At 41.4% G+C, this 12,397-nt stretch overlaps 1 protein-coding gene across 1 annotated transcript in view; it reads right to left on the bottom strand.

Annotated features, from left to right (window-relative positions):
* Positions 1 to 12,386, bottom strand: part of LOC115400507 (von Willebrand factor A domain-containing protein 5A-like) — a 58,894-nt gene extending 46,508 nt beyond the window's left edge. The window contains exons 1-4 of the mRNA XM_030108437.1: positions 12,344 to 12,386; positions 11,058 to 11,090; positions 6,853 to 6,885; positions 1,642 to 1,674 (exon numbers count right to left, since the gene is read on the bottom strand). Coding sequence (XP_029964297.1) covers positions 1,642 to 1,674; positions 6,853 to 6,885; positions 11,058 to 11,090; positions 12,344 to 12,368 — 124 coding nt within the window. The 5' untranslated portion in view covers positions 12,369 to 12,386. The remainder of the gene's footprint in view (positions 1 to 1,641; positions 1,675 to 6,852; positions 6,886 to 11,057; positions 11,091 to 12,343) is intronic.
* Positions 12,387 to 12,397: the final 11 nt, after the last annotated feature.

Raw genomic sequence — 12,397 nt, 5'->3', positions numbered from 1 at the left:
ATGCATGCCTGCCGAGATCTGCATCCCCTGCTTGCGGGAGCATGTCCGCTCCGCTAAACGGAAACTATGAGATGCCAAACTGCCGAAAAATAGACAGGATAGTTTATTTCACGTTTATATAATTCACGTGGTTTGATTAAAAGACCCGCATCTGTAACGTGTTTTGTATCATCTGATCTAAAAATGTCCACAAAATTAATTAAGAGAGGGATGCATTGTTTGGCAGGACACATTTTGAGATTTGTGTGTCCTGTTCTTTTTTTTTTTTTTTTTTTTTTGAGGGGGGGCAAATAAGTTTCACGTTTACCAAACCATGTGAATTATATAAACGTGGAACTTATTTGGCCCCAGAAAACCAGGGGATGCAAATCTCGGCAGGCATGCATAACTCGACCAAACACCTGCACCTTAGCTCAGCTTGCCCTGTGTATCCTGCGTTCCTGAATCCTGCGTTCCTGTATCCCTGCGTTCCTGTTATCCGCAATAAAGGGACTTTGAACTCCACCTGGCTGCCTACGCGTGGGTCCTTCCACCTCGCACCGTGACAGAAGGAACCAGTGAACACTGGACCCAGCGGGCAGTGAGTTTTTGAAGCCGCGTGCCTCCCGCGTAAGTCTTCAGCCCTTCGGTGGCGGTGCTCCACCCGCCCCGGATCGTCTGCCTCTGGCCGCTGCCAGTGCAGCTTGCGCCCCCAGATCATGTGCCTCGGGTACCCACTGGCGAAGCTTGCCCCCAGATTGTGTGCCGGCGAAGCTCGCCCCCGGATTGTGTGCCGGCAAAGCTCGCCCCCAGATCATCTGGCTACCGTTTTCCCCCGCTTCTCCACTCCTGGACGGCCTTTGAGGAGGGAAGAGTTCTGTTTCCCCGTTCGAGTTCCCGTTTGCTGCTAGGTGCAGTTTCAACCCGTCCCTGTTCCTGTTTGCTGGTAAGTGCAGTTCTGTCCCTGTCCGAGTCTGAGTCCGAGTCTGTCTGGTTTCCGTCCCGTCCTGTCTGCCCCCCTCCTCTGCCCGGGATGGTGGCCTCGTTGTGCGCCAGGAGGCGCACGTTGGGAGGGGGGTACTGTCACGCCCTGTGCTCCTGCGGCCATGTGGGGGCGCTCGGGCCCTGTTTTGTGTTTGTCTGCCCTCGTGTTCTCCTGCCTCCCTTGTTACCACCCTAATGGGTATCACCTGTCCTGCCCTCTTTATAAGCCCCGCTCTCCTGGTGTGTCGTGTTGGTTCCTTGTGGGTCTGTCTGCGTGCTTCCGTGTCCCTGCCTGCACCGCAGCTCAGCTTGCTCTGTGTATCCTACGTTCCTGAATCCTGCGTTCCTGTATCTCTGCGTTCCTGTTACCCGCAATAAAGGGACTTTGAACTCCACCTAGATGCCTGCGTGTGGGTCCTTCCACCTCACACTGTGACACTTAGACCATGTTAAACTTGCTATTTCCCATTGAATTCAGTCAGAATTATTTTCAATGCATTAAAGCCAAATCACTGCATGATTGATGTTCACAAACGGAAAACACAAGGAAAAAAAAAAAAAAACCCTGTCCAGTTTTTAGATTTCAGTATCAATCTCTAGTAGAAAATATTACAGGTCAAATATGAAACACATGAGAAGCTTTAAGCATTTGAATAATATTCTTTTTTTTCAACTTACTTCGTCGACGAAAAATGCGCCGTACTGCCTCAACTGCATTGAAAAAAGAACAGAAGATAATGTCAGGAAAACAGATGAAAGGAAGTCAAGAAAACATATCACTCTTCACATGATTCCCATTGCTGTGGTGGAAGATTTGCCCTCTTCCCATCGTGCTCCCTGGATTACAGTCAGGTCGGCACCAATCCAAGTCGGCCCTGGCCAAGTCGGCCCTGGCCAACTCGGCACCGCCCCCGGGATACAGTCAAGTCGGCATCAAGCCAAGTCGGCCTCGCGGGGGGGGGGGGGCTCTCAAGTGGCCGAGTTGGTTGGTGCCGACTTGACTGTAAGCTGCTTACCAACTCGGCCAAAAGCCTCTTTTTTTTTTTAATCACGATGTGGCTGCGGCGCGACAATTTGCACAGTTTTTTGATGATCTGTTTGAACCGAGTAGCTTAGCTATGAGTGCTTAGCGGTTGTCTGGTCATGTGACCGGTCCCCAAGGCATTCTGGGAATCGTACTACAATGATGCCAGCTGCAGCGCGACGATTTGCACAGTTTTTTTTTCGTGCCGGCTGCGCCACTTGTCCTCACGTAGCAGGCGGGGGACTGGAGGACAAACTGTGTGATTATGGTGACTGACATTTTAGAGCGGGGGTCGGCAACCCGCGGCTCTTTAGCGCCCCCCAAGTGGCTCCCTGGAGCCTCTTCAAAAATGTATTAAAATGGAAAAATAAGGGGGATATATTTTTTGTTTTAATATGGTTTCTGTCGGAGGACAAACACGAAAAACATTCTGAGTGTTTTACAATGCTGTAAAAGCGTGCATAATAAATATTAAATTTAAACATTTCTGTCAACGAAGATTTACGTCACAGCCTGCGAAGCCGCTGCAGCGCAGTGCCAGACAGGTGGCTGCTGTCAACAAACCGGCGGTCTGTCATGGCCATGGATCCCAAAGGTAAAAAGAGAAAGATAGATATTCAAGAAGGAATGGACTGAATCATTTGCTTTTATAGTCAATGCGGAAGGATTGCCTGCATGTTTGCTTTGTAACAAGAAGTTATAAAGACATTTTCAGGGAATGCATGCTAAATTAATCCAGTTCACAATCACAGTGAGAGAAAAAGTGCTTCTGACGAAATTAGAGGAGCGCAAAGATCGATTTAAGAAGTGGATTGCATCTCCAAACTCCACTACTGCTGCAATTTTTGTTGCAACCCGAGAGATAATAACGCGAGGAAAACCGCCTCTCTCCGCAAAGACGGTGAGAGAAAATGCAGGCGCAAATACCGCCCCGCCTCAGAGAAGAGCTGCAGTTCTGCATGAAGATTGAAGTTTTTACATGCCCGATGTTCGGAAGCTGTCCAGTGATGTCTGAAAACAGAAGTCACTTTAAACGGGTGAGAACACAATCCTGTCATAGACACATATTTATTATCAAAGTGCCTGTTTTTAAAAAGAGATTTCCGATTTTTGTCAGTATTTGGAATGACACGCAGGGATATTATTGTGTTTAATTGCTCAGGTCGAGGATTGCTGCGCTGGTGTTGTGCTGTCTGTTGCTGAGAGAGGAGGAGGAAAAGAGAAGAGGATGCTGCCTTATCTTAACTTTATGCTTTACATTGTCAGAAAGCTATTCTACTGTGTTTTACTTTTTTAAGTAAGCTGCCTTTTAATTGCAGGCTGTTTTATTACTCGTTTGCAATTGTGGCCTTTTCATTTGTGTCTGTTGCCGACATCAGTGGGAAAATAGAAAAGGATTGTTCTGCATTTTATTCATTTGCACTGACTTACTCGCAGTATTTTAATACTTCACAGACCCTGACCATTATGCAGTCTGGTTATGAACAAAAATATTTTGAGACAAAATAGATGCTGAGATGTAACATCTTTCACTGATTAAAGTGTTGAGCAGTTTAAATGAGTGTTGATGCCTTTTCGATGTAATTGCTGTGCAGCACAGGGAATCTTTATGTGTGTGGGGACATGAACAACATTATGATCCACAATCTGGTTCAAACCAGTCTCAAAAGAACTAAAATGCGATTAACAAGATTTCTGAACAAGAAAGAGATGAGCATATGGAGAAACCTGCATAAAATTCATTCTGGAATGGACTATATTTTTCTGAAACAGAGTGAAAGAAAGTGAGATTGGTGGGGCAGACGTGTCAGACCAAAATGCTATGTGCTTCAGAATGAGTGTAAATAAGAGGAAACGACATACAGCATGAAGACTCAATGTGGGAATAATAAATAATAAACAATGAAAAGAGAAGGTAAAAGCAGAAATTATTCACAGTAGAACACAATAATGACCCGATAATAATCTGGGATGCCATGAAGACCAAAGAGGCAAACTGACACTCGAAACTCTTCATGCAAACAAAAGTTAAATCAGCAACACAGACAGACCGAGATATACCTGTGTAAGGTCAAAACTATGAAAGATATCTACTTTGGAAAATGCAACAAATATCTACCAGTTTGCAAACATGCTGGGAGTTCTCCTGGAAACATCTGAACATGTTTTTTTTTTTTTTTTATCACACCCAAAGTCAAGAGGAAACACTGAAAGGCAAACCTGCCATGTTGGAGGGAATGTGGATCACACATATTTTGGGAATGCCATCAGATACAGACAGTTTGGAAAAGGACACGTCACTGCAAGACAGACTGAGATATGACATTCCGAAGAAATGTATAGTATATTTTGTGTGTGTGCGTGCGTGCGTGCGTGCGTGTGTGTGGACATAAAGCAAATATACACACTGAACAAACTGGCTTTGCCTGAGATGACAAGAAACACAGCTGGATGATAAATCGGGGAAATTTTTCAGGACCCTGGATAGCGACAGACAACTGAAAGCTCAAGTGGTGCATAGAAAGGATGGATGAAATACAATGCAGCTGCCAGCAGGATACTACCCTTTGATTTTTGTTGTTGTTGTTGTTGTTGTTTATTACTCCTCAACTTCCATTGCCTGTTCTATGTTCTTGAACTACATACAGTGTGTTTGTTATGAAAAAAATCAAAGCAAAAACTAATAAAAACTTAAGTGAACTTTTTGTTCTTGCCGATGTTCTGAGAAATTCTAAGAATGGCTCTGCTTTTCTTCACCTCTGCAACCAGCAAGATATAAACCCGACCTGATCAGTGTGGGCCATTTAACTGACCTTCCACGGCTTTCACAACAACTCCTCCTCTCAAGTGTCTCAGTTACTCATCTCCATCTCTTCTGGTAAAAACTTGGAATGTACTACACCAGTGGTCCCCAAACTGCGGCCCGCCTCCGCATTTGGTCCAGCCCCCAGAGAGCATTTTAATTTTTTTCATATACCATATTTTCTGCACTATTAAGCACCTGAAAGCCTCTAATTTTCTCAAAAACCAACAGTGTGCCTTTTTTGCGGAACATACGGTAATAAAGACCACCCGGTTGTCGGTCCGAGCTGTTTGACTGCAGTCGCGGCGGACACTGGGAGCGGCCGTGCTGCGCTGCATGTCCGTGCAGAGGAGCGTCCTCAGTCAAACTGGCTTTGATGTCGCTTTACTCACTATTGAACAAATTTCCACTGAGAATGGAACCACCTTGATCACCAATATGTATTTCGCTCATACAGAACGTGGATATTTTTTTTCTCCCCTTTAATACTGGACTGGACACTATCGCGATGTCTCCAGAATGTTCCTGTTCAGTAGCGTGGGTGCACACATCTTTCAAGTTACCTTCAGTGTGAACAGGGCAATAATAGTAAAGGTGGCTATTATCTGAGCGTCTGAATAAAAGAAACAACAGTATATGCATCGTTTAATGTGAGGGGGGCGTGGTGCGGTGAGTCCTATATATGAAAAAAGTAGAAAAAAAAAGCCATTCATTCACTGTGTGCCTTATAATCTGGTGTACCTTATAGTACGAAAAATATGGTATGTGTATTTGTATTTATTAATAATAAAGTTAGACTTTTGCAAACTGACCCCGGCCCAACATCAGATAAGGGAAAAGTCATGTGGCCCTTGCAAGAAAAAGTTTGGGGACCCCCAGGGGCGGAGCAGGGGTCCCAGCCCAGGGGGGGCAAAGCAATTCTCCACGGGCCCTTGTGGCCTAAACATCCTCATTAAAATATAATCGCTTAAAAAAAAATACCGCAGATAATGTAATGGACAACGTATAATGTACTACACTGTCTGGGTCAGACACACCTCTTTCTTTTAGCTTTTTAACATTTCCAATAATTTTTTTATGAATATTTTTATAAAACATTTTTTTTTCTCAGCTCCCAGATTATTTGACCTATTGACTCCAAATCACTTGTGAATCACATTACTGTAGTGCAATATTTGTGAGAGAAACACAGTATTTCAGCTCAGTATCTCTCAGTTCATTTGACCTATTGACTGAAAAGTAGCATGAGGACAAGCTTTCTTTATTTTACTTTGTTGTTCAGTTTAGTTTTTTGTAAACATTATTCATGCGTGACGCGTCTTCTATTAATTATAAGGTTGTGATTAACGTTTGTTTTGCAATCCTCTCGGTTTCGCTTTTACCGTAATGGGTAAAATATGTGCGCACCGCTAAATAACGTGTCGGCTCACTTGACTGTGTTTGTCAGAGTGCCGGCTGGCTTGACTGCAGTAAACTCGCTAAGCGACACGTTATTTAGCAGTGCGCAGATATTCTGAGCATTACGGTAAATGCGAAACCGAGAGGATTACACGCTGTACCTCCAGGAAAACCAAACAACAGACAACATGGGCGAGCATTTTTTCATTTTTATTTTTTAAACAACTTTATCCTCATGAACGCGATTGTTATCGACTCCAACTTTCCTTCCTTCGCATTTTCTTCAGCACAACTTTTCCCCCCCCTTCAAGATGGGCCCCCACGCAGCAGTGGGCCCGGGGCCGCCTGCTCCACTATTGGGGACCCCTGTACTACACTTTTCATCCTCTCAGTCACTGTGTGTGTTTCATGGGGATTCCTAAATCACCTTTTCAGCTCGCTGGTGTTCAATGAATTCAGTAGTAACTATTTTCACTGCATTTAAATTATTGCAGAAATCATCATTGATGGTCAGTATCTCAAAGCAGGTGAAGGCAAACAACTCTACCTCGTTTTTAAATTTTCAGCATCATTCTTCATTGCAGATAACAGTGTAGGTGAAATACCAAACATATGAGAAGCTTTAAATGTTTAAATTTTTTTCATTTGAGATGTGTTTACTTACTTGCTCGATGGAAAACCGTAGGCTTTGCACCACCTATAAAGAGAAAAAAACATCAGGTTTAACATCAGGACAGTAGGTGAAAGGAGGTCAAGAAAATATCAAATAAACTCCATCTTTTAGAATTTCTCCTCTTCTGACACAAACTCAATGACCACAAAGAGATTTTAAAAAATAGAGTTTAAAAAAAATTAAAGTTTTACAGCTGTAATATTTCTGCAAACACAGAGCAGTGTGAGCAGTTCCGGCACAACCTGCATCACCCTGTCTTGCAGAATCAAGTGCTTTTTTTGTTGGTTATTCAGGAGCTGAAGTTTCCAGCTGACTGTTTGTTGGGTAAAGAGAAGGATCCTGTTGGTGGTGACAGACACAAGTGGGACCAGGAGCACCAAGCAGGTTGGTGACTGGTTTTAAAAGAGCTCAAGAGAGGCTTAGATAGGAAGAAAATCAGCCACTTAATGTGGTTGTGGGACTTTAGTAACAGGAGGCACAGCGCTGGTTGAACACATCTTTGATTAAAGTTTTGAGCAGCTTTAATTAGTGTTGATGCCTTTTCGATGTAATTGCTGTGCAGCACAGGGAATCTTTGAGTGTGTGGGTTTGTGTGTGTGTGTGTGTGTGTGTGTGGGGGGGGGAGGGGGAGGGGGGGGGCAATGTTATGATCCACAATCTGGTTCAAACCAGTCTCAAAAGAACTAAAATGTCATTGACAAGATTTCTGAATAACAAAGAGATGAGCATATGGAGAAACCTGCATAAAATTATTTTTTTTTTTTCCAAAAAAGAGTGAAAGAATGTGAGATTGGTGGGGCAGACGTGTCAGACCAAAATGCCATGTGCTTCAGAATGAGTGTAAATAATAGGAAACGACATACAGCATGGAGACTCAATGTGGGAATAATAAATAACAAACAATGAAAAGAGAAGATAAAAGAACAAATTAAAGACAGAGGAACACAATAATGCAGAGGTGGACCCGATAATAATCTGGGATGCCATGAAGACCAAAGAGGCAAACTGACAGTCAAAACTCTTCATGCAAACAAAAGTTAAATCAGCAACACAGACAGACCGAGATGCACCTGTGTAAGGTCAAAACTATGAAAGATATCTACATTGGAAAATGCAACAAATATCTACCAGTTTGCAAACATGCTGGGAGTTCTCCTGGTAACATCTGAACACATTTTTTATCACACCAAAGGTCAAGAATAAACACTGAAAGGCAAACCTGCCATGTTGGAGGGAATGTGGATCATTGAATACACAAATATTTTGAGAATTCCATCAGATACAGTTTGGAAGACGACATGTCTGTCACTGCAAGACAGACTGAGAAATGACATTGCTAAGAAATGTATAGTACATTGTGTGTGTGTGTGTGTGTGTGTGTGTGTGTGTGTGTGTGTGTGTGTGTGTGTGTGTGTGTGTGTGAACATAATAAAGCAAATACACACATTGGACAAACTGGCTTTGCCTGGGATGACAAGAAACACAGCTGGATGATAAATGGGTGAAATTTTTCAGGACCCTGGATAGCGACAGATAACTGAAAGCTCAAGTGGTGCATAGAAAGGATGGATGAAATAAAATGTAGCTGCCAGCAGGATACTACCCTTTGATTTTTGTTGTTTATTGTGTGAATGCTGAAGGCATTCACACCTTTATTTTCCTGTTTCTCTTTCTTATTCTTCCGACTTCTTCTGACTTCTTCCGCTGATTTTTGACACTTAATTCCTCCTACAAATTTTGTCCTATTTGAACCATTCATATATCAAATTGTGCAGCTTTTTAAGGACATGGGTGCTATGTTCTAGCTTTTTAAAATCTTTTAAACTTTTTGAAATATTTCAACTTTTGTGCAACTTTTTGCCCCATGTTAACGGATGGAGATTTTTTCAAACTTTGGAACCTTATAACTTCTTCAAATCTCAACCGATTTTAACCATTCAACTTTTAAAATATTCAACTTTTTAAACTTTCTTCAACCTTTTTAAACTTTTTCAACTTTGTTCAACTTTTTGAAGTATTTCAACTTTTTAAAATTATTTTTAACATTGAAGTGGATGAAAAAACCCTTCAACTGACCTTTCAACTCCTTCAAATTTGAACCCTTACAACTTTCTCATACTTTCACATAGAGAAGTCATTTAACCTTTAAAACGTAGGCATTTTTGTCCCTTATTCAGGTATGTAATATCTTTTCCAGATCTTTCACCAAATTTAAACTGTGAGCCTTCAAGTACGGAGAGAATTTCAGCCATTTTTGGAGTTTACAATGGGTGTGTATTGGAAAAGCTAGAGTGGGAGAGTGGCAGTTAGAGTGTGGGAGGCTCCAGATTTAAACCAAATAAAAAATTCTTTTCTCATCCGTACGGCCACATTTCTGGCTCAATCTGCACAATAACCCCTCAAAACGTAGGGATTTTTCTTGTGACCCGTACAATTGAGTCACTTTGTCTCTATCTCAAACCGTTCTCTCTCCAGAGGCATTTGTTTGAGGAGAGTGCAGAATTTTCTCCCATCCGCTCCAATGCATTTTCGAGACGCCCGAATCCAAAACTTCACTCGTGTTCGCACCCTCGCTGTGGCTGAATGGATGATCCTACAGACATGATTCCTGCACCATTAAATTCATGAAAGGCTTCTGAATCTGACTGTGTGAAAATCTTTTTCAATTTCACCTTTCGGCCCCTGAGAAATGCCATTTCTTCAACCATGCGCACTCCATTAAAAAGTGCTGATTCACTGTCATGGCTGCTGTGCAGCTGGTCTCCATTGCAACAGACACACCTGTTGTGCTGACTGCTGCTTGATTAGTCTGGATTTTTCCATTAAGACTGGAGCTCTACTGATCCTCTGTTACTCTGACACTGACTCCACTGCTCCTTCTACCTCTATCAACTTTTTTAAGTTTTTGCAGTGTTTTCAACCTTTTTCAAACTTTTTCAAACTTTTTCAACTTTTTGCAGTGTTTTCAAACTTTTTCAAACTTTTTAAACTTTTTTAAAACTTTTTCAACTTTTTGCAGTGTTTTCAACATTTTTCAACCTCATTAAACCTTTTTCAACTTTTTGCAGTGTTTTCAGCCTTTTTCAACATTTTCAAGTTTTTTTTTGCAGTGTTTTCAACCTTTCTTAAACTTTTTAAACTTTTTGCAGTGTTTTCAAACTTTTTCAACCTTTTTCAACTTTTTGCAGTGTTTTCAACCTTTTTCAAACTTTTTCAACTTTTTCAAGTTTTTTTTGCAGTGTTTTCAACCTTTCTTAAACGTTTTAAACTTTTTGCAGTGTTTTCAAACTTTTTCAACCTTTTTCAACTTTTTGCAGTGTTTACAACCTTTTTCAAACTTTTTCAACTTTTTGCAGTGTTTTCAACCTTTTTCAAACTTTTTCAACCTTTTTCAACTTTTTTCAACCCTTTTCAACTTTTTGCAGTGTTTTCAACCTTTTTCAACATTTTTCGACCTTTTGCTGTGTTTTCAAAGTTTTTCAACCTTTTTCAACTTTATTTCAGGGTTTTTCACCTTTTCTTATTCATTTTTTCTGCATTACAGTTTAACATTTTCAGCTCAGCATTCACACTTGCAGTTTCTTCAGGAACTGCAATTTTTTTCTAGTTATTCCTCAACTTCCATTGTTCTATGTTCTTGAACTGCATATGTTGTGTCTGTTATGAAAAAATGAAAAGAAAAACAAAACTGATAAAAACTTAAGTGACATTTTTGTTGTAGTTGATGTTCTGGGAAGTTCTGTGAATGGCTCTGCTTTTCTTCACCTCTGCAACCAGCAGGATATAAACCCGACCTGATCAGTGTGGGCCATTTAACTGACCTTCCACGGCTTTCACAACAACACCTCCTCTCAAGTGTCTCAGCTACTCATCTCCATCTCGTCTGGTAAAAACTAGCCATGTACTACACTTTTCATCCTCTCAGTCACTGTGTGTGTTTCATGGGGATTCCTAAATCACCTTTTCAGCTCGCTGGTGTTCAATGAATTCAGTAGTAACTATTTTCACTGCCTTTAAATTACATTATTGCAGAGATCAGCATTGATGGTCAGTATCTCAAAGCAGGTGAAGGCAAACAACTCTACCTCGTTTTTAGATTTTCAGCATCATTCTTCATTGCAGGTAACAGTGTAGGTGAAATACTAAACATATGAGAGGCTTTAAATGTTTTTTTCATTTGAGATGTGTTTACTTACTTGCTCGATGGAAAACCGTAGGCTTTGCACCCCCTATAATGAGAAAAAAAAACATCAGGTTTAACATCAGGACAGTAGGTGAAAGGAGGTCAAGAAAATATCAAATAAACTACATCTTTTAGAATTTCTCCTCTTCTGACACGAACTCGAGCACAAAAAGAGATTAAAAAATATAAGTGTTTAAAAGAATATTACAGTTTTACAGTTGTAATATTTCCGTAAACACAGAGCAGTGCGAGTAGTTTCAGCACACCCTGCATCACCCTGTCTTGCAGAATCAAGTGCTTTTTTTGTTGGTTATTCAGGAGCTGAAGTTTCCAGCTGACTGTTTGTTGGGTGAAGAGAAGGATCCTGTTGGTGTTGACAGACACAAGTGGGACCAGGAGCACCAAGCCTCACTGGTTTTAAAAGAGCTGAAGAGAGGTTTAGATAGGAAGAAAGTCAATCAGTTGGTGTGTTTGTGGGATTTTAGCAACAGGAGGCACAATGGTTGAACATAGAAAAACCTACAGAAGTACATGGAATCATACAGAACAATGCTATAACTGCGATTGTTAGTTTTGATAACAATATTTAACATGCTGAGGACTCAACCTGGTTAGGAGAAGTTCCAACAAAGCAGGAGAGAGAGAATTTGATTGATTGATTGCTTGATTCGTCATGGACACGTGTCCAAAAACGGTTCTCCCTCTCCACCCTCACAAGGAAACCAAGATGTATCAGCCCAGATTGAGAATGGGCTTTAATTCAAAGATCAAAAAGCAAGCAGTAAGTCCAATACGAGAAAATCACAAAACACAGGGAGCAGACACAATGAAGAGTTGGACATCTTCATGAAAACAGGTGACACACAGAGGACCTGACACACAGAAGGGGAGATATTAATACTCAGAGGGAGGAGAGAGACAGGAATGACAGGATCACTGGAAGTGAGGAGTGTCGACATACAGGAGAGACAGAAACAGACAAGACATGGACACCAGGTCGAGCTGAAAATGCACAAAGACTTCATGAAGAAACAGAGGGATTCCTGACAAGAGCACCATTCTTCATTTTCCCCAAAAAATAATAAGTATTGAAAGAAAGCAAGAGGATGACCCATCCAGCAGAGCACATCACGCTCTAACCTAAATTCCAAAGTAATAATATTGTAACACTCCAACTGTTATGCAAGGAAGGTATGTAATTAAATTTGGAAAACAACGTGGTGGAGTGTGCTTCAGTGTCCTGAGAAGAGTAACATCAATGTTTGCTCAATTGAAAATGAACATTTAGCTTAATCTTACATGCTTCAGAAAAGTGACGGCTCATTAGCAGCGCTGGGGGTCTGGAATCAGAAC

The sequence above is a fragment of the Salarias fasciatus genome, chromosome 14 (genome assembly GCF_902148845.1).
Source record: "Salarias fasciatus chromosome 14, fSalaFa1.1, whole genome shotgun sequence".
Taxonomy (NCBI): Eukaryota; Metazoa; Chordata; class Actinopteri; order Blenniiformes; family Blenniidae; genus Salarias; species Salarias fasciatus.
The sequence above is the reverse complement of the archived record's forward strand: the minus strand, read 5'-3'. Positions and strand labels throughout refer to the sequence as shown.